Source organism: Epinephelus moara, chromosome 23 (genome assembly GCF_006386435.1).
Source record: "Epinephelus moara isolate mb chromosome 23, YSFRI_EMoa_1.0, whole genome shotgun sequence".
NCBI classification, from domain to species: domain Eukaryota; kingdom Metazoa; phylum Chordata; class Actinopteri; order Perciformes; family Serranidae; genus Epinephelus; species Epinephelus moara.
Genome location: NC_065528.1, coordinates 17,549,539 through 17,569,859, shown reverse-complemented (window position 1 = coordinate 17,569,859; position 20,321 = coordinate 17,549,539). Strand labels below are relative to the sequence as shown.

Genomic DNA, 20,321 nt, shown 5'->3' with positions numbered 1-20,321 from the left:
TCAACGATCCATTATTTATGACAAGTGAAAGCACTTCAGTAACATTATTTTCTTACACATTTTCAACCACTAAAAGCAAACTAAAACTGAACGCAGGAATTACAGCCTACATAACTGATTTTGTCAGAATATTTCCCACAGATTCACAGAGTAAAAACAAAACAACAGTTCTCTAATAGTCTAATATTCTCTACTAACCTCTCAGGGCTGAAACATTAAGCCAATGCGTAAGTGTCAAAAACTGCAGTTACTTGAATGGCCACTTGAGGCTCACTCCAAAACAGAGCCGATCCCAATAACCCCTATATTAAAATGTCCAACTTTACAGTAGAAATAAACATGTTTGCAGCCTGGTACAAACAGTTTTGGTCTCTATAGCTAATTTCCCAGTTCATGACAACTGTTCGGGGGTTGAATTTTTATACAACTCACCTGTTTACATTTTATTAAGGCTTAAAGTTGTGCATAATAATTGAGGGTGTGGCCGCTTTGAGTGCCGTCACTAGGCTTCATCTCAGCTAGTCACTGAACTTGACCTCTTTGCTGTGTTTGTGTTTGTCACCTTCTGGAGAGTTTTTCATGCAAATATCTGACAAATAATGTTGTGCGAATAATTGTATTAACAAACCGTCTCAGTACTATGGAAGCCCATTTCCGCCACTTGATGGAAAAAAATAAGATCTAATAACTCAAAATAATGAGATACTAAGTCAAAATAATGAGATACTAAGGCTGTGTCCGAAATCATTCACTACTCCCTACTCCCTACTCACTACATAGGGAATTCCCTATATAGAGGACTATATAGTGAGCTCATTAAAACACTTTCAGACACTACTCCGTCGCGTAGTTAAGTATGTCATTACTGTCGCACAATTAAAACGAGCCAGAGCGATGTCATCTGGTGGGTTTTCGAAATAAATAATAAATTCATTTGTGTGATAAATACATAATACTGAACGTATTTTCCCACATGAATAAATACAAAAATAAATACACTTTCAGTTCTTTTAAATCAAGACTGAACACCTTTTCTCCTTGCCTAGAATCGTAAGTGAAAAGATTATGCTAGGCCTGTACATTTATATTTAAAATAGATACACAAACCATCATTTCTGAATTGTCAATGTAAACTTTCAGTGTCAGACCAGTGGTCAAATGACACCCCCTCCTGGAGAAAGTTAAACATGACAATTTTGTTTTTCCTATCACATACAGCAGTGGTGTCTGCCGTCTGCTACTGGCGCCACCGCAATGTATCATGGTACATATTGCTTGGTTAGTGACCATTGGTTGTACACTACTTTTCGCGCTGCATTGTGGGATACTATGAGTCCACTATATAGGGTATATTAATTTACACTAAACATTCGGACAGCACTACAAAATGGCGAACACACTATTTAGTGCACTATTTAGTGAGTAGGGAGTGATTTCGGACACAGCCTAAGTCGAAATAATGAGATGCTATCTCAAAATAATGACTTACTAAGTCAAAATAATGAGATACTAAGTCAAAATAATGAGATACTAAGTCGAAATAATGAGAGACTATCTCAAAATAATGACTTACTAAGTCAAAATAATGAGATACTAAGTCAAAATGAGATACTAAGTCGAAATAATGAAATTCTATCTCAAAATAATGACTTACTAAGTCAAAATAATGAGATACTATCTCAAAATAAAGAGATACTAAGTCTAAAATAATGAGATACTAAGTCATAAATAATGAGAAACTAAGTCGAAATAACTTAATAACTTACTTGACTTAGTATCTCTTTTTTTGGACTTAGCATCTCATTATTTTTGAAATAGTATCTCATTATTTTGACTCAGTATCTCATTATTTTGAGATAGAATCTCATTATTTCGATTTAGTATCTCATTTTGACTTAGTATCTCATTATTTTGACTTAGTAAGTCATTATTTTGAGATAGTATCTAACGATGCTAATGGGAGTGTATGCTAGCCACGCTTATTAAACTGGTGTGCACTGAAGAATTAAGGACAATATTACAGTGCTTTTGAACAAAAGGTGTGTCTTTGAGGTTGGAAAATAAAGGTCCACCGTGTTAGTTAGCTAACGTCGCAATGTTGACATTAAACTGGCCATACTAACGCTAACAAGCTCGGAGTGTTTCCTTATCGATATATGTTTTCCCCTAACTAAACATGAACCAAACCTTATCCCTTATCCCTTAACCCTAACTATCGAGGGGGAACTACTGTGGGAACTATTCGCATTAACAGGACGAAAACACCAGCAACGGGGCTCCTCAGAGCTGCCGGGTTCAGCTTCAGACAGGATGCAGAAGTGCCTCGTAGCCAAGGAGATGACCACAGATCTCTGTGGCTGCTCCCTTAGCTTTCCAAAGTTATCACTGCAGTACCGATCTATCACAAAAGTTACGATGTCTGCTCTGTCATCTTTTCTGTATCATATTAGTAATAGCCTATTATCACTGCTGGATGAGCAGACACAAACTCACACACACAAGCAGACAGAGACAGAAGATAAGATCTTTGTGATATAAGAAAAGAGCAGAGGAGCAGAATTGTGTTTTGGTCTACTATGTCACCCCTGTTGCTTGTTCAAAAGCTACATTTTTGTCATAATAGAGAAAGAAAAGTACCGAAAAAGGTACCATTGGGTACAAGTACTGACTTCCAGGTACCAGAACTGTACCTGCCATTGGTTTAAATGTGAACGCTACCCAACTCTACTCTGTAAATGCTGGATTGAATTGTCAACTTGAGAACAAGTTTGCTAAATGAGCATAAACGGTGGTATGCCCAGTGTTGTTGGTTAAGATTCTCAGTCATCCAGGTCATGATAATTCCAAGTGCTATATCAAAGGCAGCTGGACTGGCTTGACTTTCTTGAAGATGTTTCACCTTTCATCCAAGATGTTTGGATGAGTTTCTGCTGCCCCTTAGTGGACAAAAAAAATCAGTCATTGACAGTTTAAGGCCTTGACAGGCACTTGTCAGACTATACTGAAACTTGAATGTTTCCCCGTTACTGGGAGCCTTGTGTCCTTCATCAGAGAAAACATGAGCTAAATCAACACATGAGGAATTTAGTCGCCATGTAAAAATGCGTGTCCAGCATAGAAAATCTCCTCTGTAAACACAGCAGTATTAGTTCAACATCAAGTTTAGTGAAGTGGATACAAATAGAAGGAGGGATAATGCTAAAAACAAACCTGGAGGGGCAATCAGTCTTGTCTTCATACATGACTCAGACGCTTCCTATTAGTGGTACAAAAGAAGGAACATATTCTCATGGTAAAAAAAAAAAGGAATTCAGCTCCATGGTGTTTATATAGTGGGTGTGTGCACAAGTGGGAGAAGGAAAGCCCAGACCTCTTTGCAGAGCTGAATGTTTACATTTGGACACATGTAAAGCGGTTGTTCAGACCACAGAGCCCGGCGGCCTGTAAATTAAACTGATCACTTGGAGTGACGACATGTTTTGCAATACCGTGAAACGCATACCAGTCATTTTTAGCTGGTGAGCCGGAGGGTCCGCCCTCATGCTCCATAGGGGTGGTGGTCCAGGGTGACAGGGGGCATTGCCTGTCTTAGTATGTAGGTCAGTCATGCTGAAGATTCACAGCATCCAAAATTACAGAGAATGAGACAGCGAGAGACCCAAAACAGCTGGGAGATGTTAAGAACAAGATCCCCCACAGTGGCCGTAATGAACAATAATGAACAGACTTAATAGGACAGATGCAGGGAGATGAAAAACACGGAGGTGGACATGAAGAAGACAAGTGGAGGAGGAAAGAGGCTTTTGTTTGTGCTGCAAAAGGAGAATGTGTTTTGGTGTGAGTAGGTCGAGAGGCACTTTAAATCCCAAACAGGCTGTCCCAGTAACCGAAGGCCTCTAGCGTGTAGCCTAGATCTTCAGCTACGCACAGCTCCAGCCTGAAGCTCTCGACAGATTGTTAGAGTGTCCCACGCCTGCAAGGGGTGAGAGTTCAACACTGAGACCGACAGAGCAGTGGGACACAACATGGCTATGAACAATGTGCAATCCACAAGCAAAGAGAGCTCTTTATTTTAATGTCATTGTCGGATTAACATGTAAGTCAAATAAGAGCTAGTATGTATGGTGTAACAGTAGTACTTCTTCAAAATAAGACCTCGTTTTCCATAAACCTTGATGCATTGTTGCAAAGTAAGGCTTAAAAAGGCTTCTATTGACATTTCACTCCTTTGTCACTGTCATTCAAAACTCTGAAAGCCTCAACTCAGTGTGCACCATTAGACCATCATGCTCTCGGATGCTCTTGATTTGTGCCATAAAGCAGTATTTCCCAATCAGACTGGTATTAATCCTTTACAATGTGATGTATAATGTCATACTGTATCATGAAACTCCTGGAAAAGATATCAAATCAGAAAAACTGTTTTCCAGGCCTGGAACAGGTTTAGAATTCACAGAATGTTTTGTTTTTTGGCTATTGTTAAAAATATGTTCATAAAAATCCCAAAATATGTCTAACGTTACACAAATAAGTTCAAAGGTCACTAGTATAATGTGATACACAAAGACCAGACTTACATGTGTCATTGCCAAACCTGTGTCCCCTTTTTCGGGGAAAGAAATGCGCTGTTACATATGCAGAGAAACAAGAAAATGCCAAAAAGCTGTTGTATAACCTGTTAATCAAGGCTTTCACACTGAGATTTAAGGCACAAAAGATACATGAATATTAACTCTCAGTGTGGTAAATCACTACATGATGGCAGTGACAGTTACTACTGATGGATGGCTAATGTTAGTTTGAGTGGGAGGCTGCTGCAGTACAGTCGTACAGTACAGCAGCATTAGACTGTCCAACTAAGTCTCAGCATCGATCAAACAGTTTGCTGTTAACAGGTTGGTTATGTATAGACACCACTTAGCCCATCGATACCTGGTTATTCAACCAAATATTTGACTAAATCATCAGGTATCATGATCCAGACATCTGTGTTTAAAATATCTGGCCTCTGTGTTAGGACACTGATCCATTTGCATGGGGAGAGACTGAAGGGACATGATGGTGGTCCACCTTAATTTATTAAGGTATTGCGTATGCACAGGTTCAGACAAGGTCTCAAAATAATCATTAGACACGCGTATGACACAAATATTCATGTAACAAGAAATATATGTATACAAACTTCTGACATCTACAGGATCTTTGGTTTTCTATCCATCAACAGAGGTCGCAGCCGTGACGTTTTGCAAAGAACCTGTATGTTCTGGTTTCGTCTGTTGGCACGGTCGTCATGATCGTGGATTTGTTTTATATCCTGTTATCCTATGTTTTCTGTTTATGTTCCTCATGTTTTATCTGCTTCCTGTTTTATTTTGTAGATTCTCTCTTCATGTGTCATGTCTGGTTTTACTTCCTGTCTTTGTGTTTTCCCGCCTGTTTTCTGTCATACCTGTCTCGTTAGTTCTTCCCTGTTCCCAGAGTCTTCCCTTCACATCTGTTCTGTATTAGTCTTGTTTGCTCCACCCTAAGGTTCCCCACCACACCCTTGTTGTTAGCCAATCCCCATTTCCCTCCTTTTGCCCATGTCCTCCTACTCCAGCTGTGTCTTGTTCTTGTGATTAGTTTCCTGTGTATATATATACCTCTGTGTTTCCCTTTGGTTATTGTCAGTTCATCTGTGTTCCTCCTGTGTTCATCAGGCATTCATCCCTGTTCATCATGTTTGTCCCGGTTGGTTTTCTGTTTGTTTTTTTGTTCTGCTTGCCTCCCGGTTTTGGATGTTTTCCATCGGCTATATTAAAGCTTGTTTTTTTGTTAAAACCTCAGACTGTCTGTTGATCTGCATTAGGGTCCTTCTCTGAACTGAAATGTAACAGCGCAGCAGTTGGCTGATCTGCAGATGCCTGGGGAGGGGGTGTTTAATCATATATGGCTGTTTCACTACATAGGCCTACCCATTTTAGCTACATAAATAAAATCATGGAAATTGGGTAAAATAATATGGAAACGTTACGGAGAAGTGTTGAAATATCTTGGTAAAAATGTGTGGGAACCCTGAACTAGGCCGTCCTGTCTCCTCGAAATTATTTGTATGTCACTAAGTTGCATCTGTAATAACGTTGTGGTGACAATGTAATCATTACTTGAATTATGCTCAGAGACCAGACTTCTTTGAGTAAATGAAACACTACATTCATGGACTGCACTGGATTTGTAGGTAGATTGTGGATATAGGAAGTGCAGGACTTTGACACCAGAATCCAAGGTTTGTGTCCAGACTCCTGTCTTGTGGTTAGGTTTAGGCAACAGAAGTATTTTGGTTAAGGTTAGGGAAAGATTGTGATTGTGGTTAAATGTTAATTAAAAGACTAATAATTACAGGGGAGGCTTTCAATTGCGCTCTGCTGGAAGAATGTGTGTTGCCCCTCTCTTGGCCGTTGGTTGAAGGATTTAACAGCGAGTTTGGCTCTTGGAAAAACTCACCTATATAGTAAGAAATAGGGCTTCTGGGTTTATTGATATTTGGGAAAAAAAGTGACATTGAGGATACCCTGAAAATGTAACGCTTATATTATAGGATAGTGTGCCGTACCTAGTTCTAAATGTGTGCTTAAACTATTTATCACATTTTTATTATTTATTTATTCATTTATTTTCACGTATGTAGTTTTTTAATTATTTATTATGATTGTAATTGTAATAATTATTATTTATGTTTATATGTAATGCCATATGTTCCATCTTGGGGGCGTTCATTTGTGCAACTTCTTAAATGTTTAAAATCAAACACGTTTATAGAAGACTAATAAATAAAAATAATGCTGTAGTCAACACAAAAGGATAGTAAATTGCAAGATTTCCTATTCGGCAGAAAAAAATGAAATATCTTTTCAGTGAACATTTTACAGATACATATATCAACATTTTCGTGACTTACTGGGTATGTTAATTTGCAACATTTCGTCATTATGTTAATGGAAAACAAAATGTTTTCATTAAAAACTGTATTTGCTGTTTTCAGTGTAGTTGTATATAAACTAGAGGCTGACACTGAGCGCGGTTACCTGCGCACAATAATCAGATAACTGGGAATAATCAGGTAATGGTAATAATCCGATTTGACGCATTTACGTGCACTTCAATAATCTGATAATCAGAAAAACCTGGGTTACATGATTCAGTCCTTCAGTTGGATTTCTCCTCAAGTACATGACATAAAACTCAAACTTCCTGTTACAGTAGGTACTCATATCCTTGAAAAACCTTGAAAAGTATACAAGTCATATATTTACAAAATAAAGCACTCATCATGCTGACAGCTTATATTCTTACAGTACTGTTTGTTTTTATCATTAACAAATACATGTGAGAGCATTCTAATGTGTAGTTTATCAATGTGAAGCAAATTTTACATACTTTGGGTAGATTCAGAGTAAAAGTACTGCAAAGTGCAATATACAAGTGTGTTGTATATAAACTTGTCACACAAAGTGCATAACATAAGTAAGATAAAATAAAAGTGACAATTTAAACACAGAATATAAAAATATATTATCTTATGTAAAATCTTTATCTGAAAGGAAACAAAAGCTGTCAGATTAACGTAGTGGAGTAGAAAGTACAATATTTCTCTCTGAAATGTAGTGGAGTGGGAGTATAAAATAGCAAAACCCGAAAGAAACCAGATTAAAGGGTATACATGAACCGAATAATCTGACTGTTGGGGAAAAAGCTAGATGTGTTTATCTGATTTCTCATAATCAGGTAATGGCTTTTATCTGATCAAGCCTATTGGATTATGCTGTTTACATGACCACTTGAATAATCAGGTAACTCCAGAAATCAGATAATGATCGGTTTATTAGTGTGCATGTAAACGCGCTCATTTTTTCGGGAGTCCCACGGGTTGGGAATCAGTTTCACTATTCGTGACGTGATTGGGACAGGTTGGTAAAAAAAGTCAACGGGAGCAGGCGGGACTGGGAATCATAATAACAATAGTCAAGTTTTTATATATATAAATATGCAGTTGCACAATGAATAAATGCTATTTCCTTGTTTTTAATATAAAGCTGGTCGATCTGTTGTCTTGTTTTATTCATTTTTATTCTCTCCTGTCAGGTGGCTGGCTGCAACCAACCAGCAACCAGCCACCTGACCAGCGCATGACGTATATGGATGTTGACGCACGGTGCAGCCAGCCGCCAAAATGGAGTCAGAGGAGTTAGGGAAGGCAGCGTTACAAGTGAAAGTGAAGGAAAATGATCCGCGCATCACCCTGACAGAGCTTTTGGGCAAGTCTGGAGTACTTAAGAATTTTTTAAGACTTGAGAGTGACAGCGTTAAATCTTCGTACGCTGCTTGTAAGACGTGTTTTTTTACTGTAACACAACATGGGAGCGGGATGGGACAGGAGTCATTCTTGTGGGATTGGGATAGGACAGGATTTTTTTTTTTCTTTTTCATGGGATTGGGACAGGATGGGATTATTTTTGTGGGAGGAGGATGGGACAGGACTGAAAATCCACTCCTGTGTCACCCTCTTATATAAATGCAATTCCTACGAGAAAGAGCTAAACCAGGATTTTGGCATGGTCTTTTGCACGGCATCTTTCCTCATCAATCCCAAAACACAACTGCAGAAAACAGATTTTTAACTCACTAAAGATGCAACTAAGTTTTATCCTGGTAAATTTAGGGTCCACTGTTTTTTGAGCTTGAATCATTGGTAATAAAAGTCTAGATATCCCAAAATTTGACCGTTCTTAGAGCAATGTCACTTCCAAGCCCCCCGACTCTATGGAAGTGCTAATCTAAATTGCAAGAGTATCTTTTTAAGTGTATAAACGTCAGCAAAAAACCCCCACACATAAACCCAACCCCGGTGGGATGACATGTCAGCAGAACTCCAATAAACCAATAAACAAGTTTAATTGTGCAATGTGCACTTGAATAAACCAAAAGTAAAAATGCAACAATGTCAACTTTCCAGTGTGGTTTTTCTGTATACAAACTCCAGCTTTGAATAGCACAGTGAATCCACATCTGTCTCCTGGTCAATCTAAATACTGCAGGTCTGACGGTCAGAGAGATAACTCATCCAGTAACTGGAAGTTCACAGCTTCAGACCACAAGAAAACAAGTGCATCAGTGCTTCTTTTTCCATGTGATTCTCGGATGGCCCTCAAACTTTCAAGCAGTTTGAGAGCTCAGTGTAACTACAAAAGATGCCGTGTTTCTTTCATAACAGTCACAGAAATATCAATTATATGTCGCCACCAGAAACTGAAAATCAAACACAAAGGAACTGTCCTTGCATCAACGTTTTCTCTTTAATAAAGGCACTTTATTTCACTCGTTAGTCTTTGCCAAGAGATTCTGTTTACCCGAAGCCCCGCAAGGTCAGATTCTGTAATTATGGAAAATATGAGTCATTATTTTGCCCGCTCACAAGGTATTTTGGAAGGTCTGTTGAAATTTCAGCTCTCCTTTGATCAAATAAACAAAGGATATTTTAAGGTTGTTTTGACTTTAAGGAGTGTTTGGGGCACATACACTGTACTGTTGGTGCAGGAGAATAATTCACATGTGACCTAAAGATGGGCAAAACAATGCTTGCAATATAATCATTTGTACAATTTGATTGGACTCCGCTGTAGAATCGTCAAATCTGCAGATTATTACTGAAGTCAAAGGCTTACATTGTGTAAAAAAGTATAGACCTTTTTTTCAGTTCCTTGATGTTTTGTCTCCTGTTTCTTTGCAGGGCAAAGTATTTTCGAGGGAAGAAGCTGAACGGAGAATATGAGATCCGGGTGGAGCAGGTATGGTGGATTTAACACAAATTTGTCCTACTTAAATATGTTAAATAATCATTTCAAAGCTGTGACATTTAAACATTGTGTATGCAACAGTCTGAGCAGTAATATAGCTGCAAACTGCTATTTTCCATACAAAGATATAGTTGAGTAATGGCGTCCTGAGCAATAAATGAAGTCACACTACCTCTGTGTGTTATAATCTGGGCTTCTCTGTGGTTTGTTGGGGTAAGCTGGTCCAGCCAAGTGTGTATGTTAGTGCATGTGTTTATCCCACTGGCTAGTTAATACCCTCCGCTTTGCACTGCCCTCATACAGCGGTTACTGCTGATATCTGGACGGCATTGTCACTGAAGCATTGCGCCCACCCTCTGGTTCCAACCTGGTTAACACCAATACTGTCAGCACTGTTGCCGTTGTTTAGCACTGCTTACGGAGTTAGCACCGTTAGCTGCTAGCCACTGGCTCAGCCACCTCCATGTTGAGAATAGTATCCAGACAACTTTATACACTCTGAATTTTGCACACAGCCCCTTTAAAAGCTGTGCTTATTATTCACTCAGCATTTAACTAACTAACATTTTGGGTGACCTTCTGTTTGTAGCCAATGCAGCTACCTGTCACTGAATTTGACGGCTTATTTATGAGCTAGAAATGATTTAATTGACTGCAAGTTAGTTATCACACTAACTTGGAACTTGATAACACCAGCATATAAAGGAAAACAATGGCTGTTTCCTTTCACGAATGTTTTATTTTTTCTATAGAGGAACATCTCAGAGTGCTTCATCACTCTTACAACATTAATAACTGTCCGACTGGGATTACTCTCCTCATGAAATTTATCATACACACCCTGGAAATACAGTAGAGGACTGTTGGGAGTTGTAGTTATGGCCACGCTGACCTTTCATATCCAACAAGCCACTGGAAATATTGTCATTCAGCCAAACTTATAGCTTGACCTTTAGAGAAACGTGCTTAATGACTTCCTCGCCGACAGTAATGCCTGGTACACACTACACGAGAATCAAGGCGATTTCGGGACTGATTCCCCCTCCTGACAATTGTCAGTAAAGCTCTGATTTTTGTGATGGTTATAAAGATCATCTTACCAGATTTTCCTGTGGTGTGAGATATGTAAAAATATTTTTTACATCTCCTTATTTGTTTGGAAGTCAATCCTGGCTGCACTGATTTTAGATCATAAATATTTAACATGTTCAATATTTCATGATGACAATTACATGTTGTGTGGGGGAACCCCGAGGATCACCTGTGGTCATGTTGGTCTCTGAGCGTTTTAATGGAGTACCACCTCCAGCTTGTGCTGTAACATGTACAGTCCATGTTCAGTTTGGGCCAGCCTTGAGATGAGACCACTTGCAGGAGGTGATTAGCTTAGCTTAGCTTAGCTTAGCGTAAAGACTGGAAGCTAAACCCAAAGTATTAAAATTAGGGATGCACAATATTGGATTTTTGCCGATATCCGATATGCCGAAGAACAACTTGCGTGGCCGTTACCCGATACCAGTATTGATATATCAACCTTCTTCCCCAACCCTAATTGTAGTGATCATCAAGTCTCTTCTGTTGTGGAATTAACATCACAGTATGCATGCCTACTCTTATCGTGAAGATCTAGCAGATGGAGACATGATATAGAATGATTTTTAATGAATGTAATATTCATTAATTGTGCAAAATAAGAAAAAGCATGTTGGATGATTGTAATAGTTAATTTTAAAGCCAATATCGACCGATACAGATGATGTGCCAATATTATTGTGCATCCCTAATTAAAATCTGCCTACTTGTTATAACTTGAACTAAAGTAGTCTGGCTAGCTGTTTCTCCCTGCTTCACATCATTATGCCAAGCTAGGCATGGCCAATCACTTCAAAGCTCAGTACTCACCATACAGCAGACATATCTCAAGAAAGCAAAGAAGCATTATTCCCCAAATGTTGGACCATTCCTTTAAAGTAGCCTGATTTTAATTCAACACGATTGTGCCAATATTCTATACAGTGTGCACAGAAATATGTGTCTAGACACGCAGTATTTACAGTGTGCAGATAACATCTAATTTACCTCAAATAACATCAGTTTTACATCTGCAAACCATTGTTGAGCCTGCAGCCGTCTTTGAAATGGAGTGGTGGGTTTTTATGAGAAGGAAAAAGGGGACCACATAAAGCTGGACCGGTGATTTTATAGCCTGTTTGCTCAACTCTCTACTGTTGTGGTCACGTCTTCTTTCTGGGGTGGAGTGGGGCTGTAGTGTGGAGTATGAGTCAATGTAAACTTGCATGGATTTAAAAAAAAAAAAAATCTTGTGGTGTGACAGATATTGAACCCCAATAAAAATATGCTGAAGTTAATTAGGCCCCTACAGTTGATAGTGAGGGGGACCATATGAGCCTCAGCTATAGCTCCAAGTGTGACCTACTTTAATGTTGTTGGACCCTCCACTCTTTCCCAGAAGCCCCTCCGCATTGACTATAACAAGTCAGTCGCTAATTGCCTTCAGCAGCCAGACTCTTCATAGGCTCTTGCTGAGAGCCTCGGGACGATGGAAACCCAATCTCTGTGTGAAAAGTTAGCGACATGCTGAGATGAACCCTTTCAGGAGATGACAATAAAAGCAGAGAGACCCACTGAACTTTATCCCATTCGCTTTAATCCCACTTTTTTGTTGGCTTTTAACATCTCTTCCCAGCAAACGTTTTAAAAATGAATAGACTTTTTTAATGGCCTGCACCAACAGTGACACATCAATCACACCAAGCAATCTTAGAATTTAAAATTGATGCATTTCAGATGTACCCACTTTCGCAAATAATAGGGCTGCATGTCAGAAACTGACATGGCAATATTTTCTTCTGCAGACCAAATCACAATGTTCATTTACAATATCTTGTTGGTAGAAAACCCTCAGGTCACACACCTAAAATCAATTGGTGCTGAGCAGCCTTAATTGATTAGTTTTTAGGCTCCTAAAAACACAGCTTAACCTCACCATCAGACAGACTTTTCCAATGGGGAATTGATGTCGTTATATCAAACTCACTGGGCTCCATTGACAAAAACAGTCATTTTACCTAACAGAACACTGGAGTTACTGATCTACCATGGCTCTGATTAGTTAGAGTGTATGGGAAAGTGGAGCAAATACTCAAATGTAGCCAGTGGTGTAGTGGTAGTAGATGACGTTGGTGTACTACAGGGTAGATGGGTAGGTTACCTCGGAGAGAGTGGGTATTCTCTCATATATTCTGCAACAGCCTTTAGGCTGATAGGAAGGTATACTGTAAATGCCGAAAAAAGAGGTACATATACCCTGTATACCTGCGTATACCTTCTACTACACCACTGAATATAGTGTACAATCTGATATTGATTATTTTTTGTTGGGTGGCTAAAATGTGACTTGCTCTGGCCTCTATCCACAGCAGTACATTGCTTAGCTACCATGCCGGTAGGTTTGGTTGATCAAAGATGCTTGCAAAGGAACAAAATACATTAAAAAAAGTACAGCATAAAAGTCAGGTAGGACAGACAACCATGTTTAACTATATATCTTTGAACGTTATGGTTACAGCTGAAAATGACAGCAGAAATCAACAAGTTTGGCACTTCTACTTATCACCACAGTTGTTTACCATTTTCTTGTTGTCTACCTAGAAGTGAATGTGGCTGTCACAGTGATTCGGTCTATTGTAAAACAAAAAAAATACAGGAATTTTCACGTGATGACTTGAATTGGTCCCTTTAGACATGATTAATCATTCCAGGATTATTGGTAATAATAATACTACATCACACTTATATAGCGCTTTTCTGAGTCCTCAAAGAAGCTTTACATGGGTAGTATTGGTGTGAATTTGTAGGGGAGTGCATCTGCATTGAAAATAATAAATGATGATGAAAAATCACTGTAATAAGGGGTCTCCCTTGTGTTGCTCCCCTCCTGTTCCTCTCTCATCTTCAGGTTGTGGTTGACTACTAGCGTGCTGTGCTTTGGTTGTTTATCAGACAGACTTCTCCTGTAGGTACCTTTCCTGCCTTATGGCTTTGAACCACAGTTGGGTGACCTCTGGTTTATTTAAGCTGGGCATACACTGCACTATTTGAGCCTGTTTTAGAAATGATGTTTAATTCCAGCGCCCACTGTACAAGTGGGTTAAGAGCTAACCTGACGGAGAATTGGGACACCACTTCCCCTCACATGAACGCGCAAAACCAATGGAAAGGGCCACGACAAGGGCTAAGGGGAAGAAATGGAATTGGTCCTTGGTCTGTAAGGGCTTAGGGCTTGAGTCAACGCGTCTGTAAGGGATCCATTTGGGATTGGGGGACTGTGTGGTCAGATTGTCAAGCTACGACCTGAGTGCTCTCACAGAACATTAAAAAAAGACAATGAAACAGTCCTTTGGGTGCTGCGGGCTGTTTTGGCTACTGACAGTTGTTAATAAAGATTCATTTGTAAGCTTCGGTCCTGCACGCAGGTTGAAGTTTTTTTGCTAGCTGAGTTACGGTTCATGATAAAGGAGAGACATACGTCACAATATGAGCTTAAAAATCTCTTACTATGACCTTTATTGTGGACAAAGGTAAAAAATAAAGAGGCGGCAGCTTCTTCTGTAACAGATTGTGTCATATGTGCATGTAATATCGTCTCATAATGTTCGCAGGCCTTTAAATCGCATCAAATCGTATCTTGGCAGACTTTGTAACGTTGGCAAATATCGGATTGTTGTCCAAATAATCGATATTATATTGTATTGTGTTGAAACTGGGGATTTACACTCCTACTGGTAACTGGCTTTTATGATCTGACAGCAGCCCTATGGTAAAGAAGGGTCACGGGACGTCATGGTAACATTGCATTAAACAGATGCCATATTTCGTCTGGGCATCAACCTGAAAACATGGCCCTTTTTGCACTCGTTATACCGGAACCTGAGCTTATCTAGAAACTTTCTGTTAACTACTGTAGCTGCAGAAAAGCACACGCTTCACTGTGTTTGTGGCACTTGCCAGCCTGGTTATGGTACTTTTCTATACGCGCACAGGAGAGTCTGTTTTCCCATAAGAAATGCCATCAGACTACATCACATACACACCTAACCTGTCTCAATGGGGAAGGTTTAGCTGGTAGTGTTAGTCCTGGAAAATGAGAACCGTTTCTTTTGAATCAAGCAGCTGAACAGTTGTAGCATGACGTGTTTGAATTAATGTGTCAAACTACTGTGCATTTGCACATTGCAATGTCAATGCTGAAATGATATGTTGTGCAGCCCTAGTAAATGTTTTTCTTATTTGAATATTATATAACTATCATAAAGTTATATCATATTGAGATCATTTTTATCTCAGCTGGATGGACTGTGACCTTGCCCAACTTATGCTCTCCGTCTCCTCTCATATTCAGGCTGTTAAAGCTCTCTGAACCACTGCTCACAAGCTCCAAACCAACATAACTCTTCCCTGGCTTACTTGCTGCCATATAAGGTACCATCTTTAGACTCCAGCACAGACTCACAGCGCAGCATGTGATGCTGCAGTGGGGAGGCCTGATGCCAATCTGTGTGAAAGAGAAAAAGAGAGCGGCTTTGATTCTTCCATGTACCATCTCTCATTAAGGCTGCCCTGCCACCTGTATCTTCCCCAGCCACTGCCCCACAGCAAATTTGTGAGCCCATTGTTGTTGATCGTTCCCTGTCATTTACATGACCCACTTTGAAGTTAGATTTGGCAGACGTCTGAGGTCTTGTGTCCACCGGGTTACTCTTTTTATCCACTGAGCAGATGCTCATGGGAGCGCCGGTGGGGGTGCTTTGTGCTCCTAAGTGACTAATAAAAACAGGCTTGAAGCCATCGCTTTTTCGCCAACTGATGAAATGTTTTCAGTAGTAGTTCTTAATGCCAAAAACATGCCGAGTGTTCCTCACAGCCAGGTTAGGATAACAGCATACCTTCTTTTGATTCCAAATGAAAAACACAGCCAGCAATGTGGAGAGAGGTCCTCGCTGATTTGTAACTTCTGAGCCAGATACATAAATGTCTATGATTCTTCACATGAACAGAGCAGGGAGTTGTGCATTAACTTCTTTCACTCTGTCGGTTAATCCCTCGGGATTTAACAGGAGAGTTATTGCGCAGTTACATCAGGTCAGTGCTCACATATCATGAGCCTGTGACTCACTTGAAACGTGATGTCCAGTAAAACGATAAAAATAAGTCAAAAAGAAAAAATATACTGTCAAAGAGTTTTTTTTTCTTTCTGGTGTGTACCTGTTTTTTGACATGTTGTCATAATCCTAGTCTACAACATAGATGTATAAAGAAAACTGAATAAGCATTGGAGGTGAAACCCCGCTTATTTCTTTGAAGGCTGCTTAGTGGTGGAGGTCAAAAAAGTTTCCCTGGAAATATAATTACCAAGATCTTTGGCATTGTGGGACCCACTTTGTCAGCTGATTGGCTAACTTCTGGTTTAGCCCTCCGCTAACTTGTATGGGCATAAAGACTTCAAGACTTTTGAAGTCTTATCAGATCAAATGGATCAAATCCTGATAGTGAAACAGGTCATTTCTTGGCTCAGCCGATGTAAAGATGTCTCTCTCCCAGTGTAAGTCTTTGGGCCCAGTGGCATCGCGTGACGGACCCAGAAGTTGACCAATCACTTTTTAACAAAAAATTAGGAAGCGCACATGGAATATTTCTAGCACTAGTGATATATAAATGTTGCTGTTACAGTCAGAACCGAAGCAGACAATGTTCCATGTGACAATGCTGCTTGTATGTTGGTGTGGTTATTTGTATGTGCATGTGCATCTTTTTTTAAGAGACAATGGGGAAGCAAGTTGTTTGACTGTGGCGTGATAAGTTAGACTAACCCATTAACATTACTAACAAAAGTGCAAAAACTGATAAGGAACCAGATGAACCTTAAAGCCCAACTTGCAGGTTGGAGACCATGGTGAATAAATGTGTAGGAAAATGATGTAGAAACTTATCATATGGTAATGTTCAGACAAGGTTATGTATATATTTAAAAAAAAAAATTAACCTGCAAGTTGCACTTTAACGAAAACAAAAAGGAAAGTATCAATGTTCTGCCATTCAGGCATTTCCTTCTTTTTGGCGCACTCTTTGGCAGTTTATTGAATTGCGCAGACTTCCCAACAGGAAGTTCCATCGACAGGAAGTCCTACCAACAGGAAGTCCTACCCACAGAAAGTTATCAAGGCTATTCAAGAGAAGGCTGAGACATGGGGTCAAACATGGGGGGATTGCACATGCGCAGTAAAATCTGGTCTGCACTTCCTCAAAAGCTCAGTAGATGGCGTGAGACCGCGGAATAAAGGGGATGTGCATGCATGTCATTTTCACAGCTTATTACTGGACTGTCACTGGTGGCCTGCTTTGTGGGTGAGAATGACAGAGATGCAATTCTGACAACTTCAGGCAGCCGCCGTCCAAAAGTCCAAGCAGACTGCACCAAGCGCACTCCTTGATCGCCTGAGCGGATCCTGCGCTTTTTATCCAGCGCCCCTGCTGTCACCCTCCAGCATCGCAGCTCAAGTTACACTGCGCATGTGCAATCCCCCCATGTTTGACCCCGTGTCTCAGCCTTCTCTTGAATAGCCTTGGAAAGTTATAAAGCCTAGGTGGGCCTCAGTATCATACCATTCCAGCCATCAGAGAGTTGTCTGCTGCAATCTTTTGTTTCGCCCCGGAAAGCATTGACTCTAAGCTCGAATCCCTTTGTTACCATCTCAGCAACCAGTATTTGTGAGACCTTTTTGAGTTCATTGTTGGAGGAAGTGGATTTCAAATTTGTTTGTAACCATGTATTTAATTCAGCCATGTTGATTTGTCACTGTTAAGCATTTAGCTCTCATGCTGTGAACCACTTAACATATATATTGTGAAAATAACCCTCCTGTGGTATCTCTTGGTTTCCTTTTTGGTCTATTCTCTAAATTGTCTTAACTGTGATTTCACCATGCTAACAGCTAATAATACTAATTATGCTAAGCTAGCCATGCCTGTGCAGATGCTTTCCCTTTGTATAGACCTTTCAGTAATTACAATATATTTTATGTTATTTCTGTTTCACTCCGTGTTCACAAAGTTGAGTCGGCAATAATTAAAGGAGCTTGAATGCTACATCCTGACTCTGATGTGGGGAAAATGAAGCCGATTTATTTGTGTATAAAATTGTGGCTACTAAGCCATGTTTAATGTGTGTTTTGGGTGTGTTTTGGCTCAACTAGACTTTACAGCATTTCATAGAAACCCCATCGCCAACTAGTGTGTTGAAGGTGTAACTGCTGAGTGACAGACACCCCACCGCACAAGTGTAAATGCTCACCGTGTAGGCCGTGTGCGTAGGCTACAGCATAGGCTCTGCATAGAGCTGATGCACAAGTGTAAATCCGCCTTTATGAGTGCACTATCCTGGTACTCATAGTACACTGCATTTTGCTGTACTTTTCAGTGTGAATGCTCTCAAAATAGTAAGTGTAAGTACAGAAATATCTGAATTGAGACACAGCATAACTTTTACTGCCACAAGCAACAATTATGGAATAATGCTAATAAACCTATACAAAGTTTTTCAAAACCTTCTGTAACAGTAGCATGAGCTGAAAGAGTTATAAAGCCATTGACGTCAGGTCAGTAATGTCTGTCTGGTATAGCATTATTGAACTCAAGATTGCTAACATTAGCCCCCACTGAGTTTCTTGAAGTAAGCTAATGTGCATTTTATTGTTTAAGCATTCAACCCTTAAGCGCAAGAGGAAAATTGTCCTGTTTTTCCTTTCAACAGTTTCAGTCTCACTTTAAAGGTTGACCCCTGCTTCTGACCAGCTGATGTTATTTCTTGTGTTATTTTCTTTATTTCCTAGGGGAGCTTTATCTCACAGTAGGTGGCTGAAGATAATTAGGTCCACTGACTCCACCGATTTGTTATCTGGACATGTATGCTTGCCACTTTACGCTTGGGTACAGAGATCTCAGGAATTGCACCGCTATTCAATCAGAATACTGGTGTTTTCCAGAGATTTTTGGAGCTCAGGGGATTCGGTATCACCCACATTGCCTTTCGTATGCCTTTGAAGTATCATGTGTGTAACATGGTGGCAGCACCAAACTTGAGCCGAGATCTAGTGCTCTAAAAGTGCTCCTGCTGGTGATGTTTGGCACTTTAAAAATGATAGCAGTCCATCGTGAGCGAATGTTCCCCAGCTGCAGTCAAAATTGATCACAGACATGATGACACCCTGCAAAAGGCTGCCAAACAGGCTGCCTGTTTGCTACCCACAAATCCCTGCAAAGTCATAAACACTGCAATTTACACAATTGGACAAATTAGGCAGTTAAATTTGAAGGGCTCTGTTGTTTGTGGAGGAACAAGGGGTGGTTCTTCGGGGTTGCCGGACCATGTGTGGTTTGGGTCGGGCAGGGCAACATCTGCTCAGCAGGCATATGACCTCAGCGCTGTCCACGCTCCTTTCTGCTGCAGTCATGGCAGCTCACAGGCAGTTGGCTGTATGTTATCCGTACCCTTTTTTGGCTGGTATTTGCACATGACATAGGGCATCTGGGTTGAACTTGCTCAAGACGGATGATTTGGTTTTGTGCTGGCTTGCAGACATTTGACTGATCCAGCTGCCCTCATGCCTTCTGTTGCCCTGCTGCATTTAGCATCTGTCTTGAATTTCAACATTTAGTGCCTCAATGAATTATTTCACTGTTGTCCAAGGTGGTAGTGATTAGCAGCAAATACTTGCCTGTGGTGTACATGAATGGTCCACTGTACTTCAGGCCTCTCAATTGCACCAGTATGTGATTCAACTGAGCTTATCAAGAGTTACTCAAATTCAGAGGTAGTTAACAAAAAAAGTATCTACCCTGCAGCCACAAATCAAATCACTACAGTCTGTTCTCTCTTATCATTTGTACACAGGACGGAATAGCTTTACCTCATATAACTCTGTGTCAATTTATCACTTGCCAGACAATATTTTGCACTTTCTTATTCCCCAGTAAAGGCTTTTATACACCTATAGGCTATATACATATTGCAAAACTCTGTAAAAGTACACCAAAGCATATTTTCGTTTCCAAATATTTATTTGAAAACGAAACCATTCATACAGTCAATAAAAAAACATTTTGTTAGTAATAAAAAACAAATGTAATCTCAATGTGACCGCCAGCCGGCGGGACTGTGGCTGAACCACTTCCAATGTTCATTCATTCATTCATTCAATTGCGTGTTCTGTGTGTGTGTGTGTGTGTGTGTGTGTGTGTGTCAGAGAGGAGTATCAATAAAAAAAAAAGTTTCCAGTAATTATTTCGGTGTTTATTTCTTTTATTCTTCCGTTTTTTATAATTAAAATGCGTAATATAGCCAACAATATTATAGACCAAATGTTAATCTAATTATTATTGTAGAATGTATTTAGCAAATCACCACTCTCA

The 20,321-nt window shown here is 39.9% G+C and overlaps 1 protein-coding gene across 1 annotated transcript in view; it reads left to right on the top strand.

Annotated features, from left to right (window-relative positions):
* Positions 1–8,209: 8,209 nt before the first annotated feature.
* LOC126385260 (synapsin-3-like) overlaps positions 8,210–20,321 on the top strand; it is a 135,951-nt gene continuing 123,839 nt past the window's right edge. The window contains exons 1-2 of the mRNA XM_050036871.1: positions 8,210–8,298; positions 9,767–9,824. Coding sequence (XP_049892828.1) covers positions 8,210–8,298; positions 9,767–9,824 — 147 coding nt within the window. The remainder of the gene's footprint in view (positions 8,299–9,766; positions 9,825–20,321) is intronic.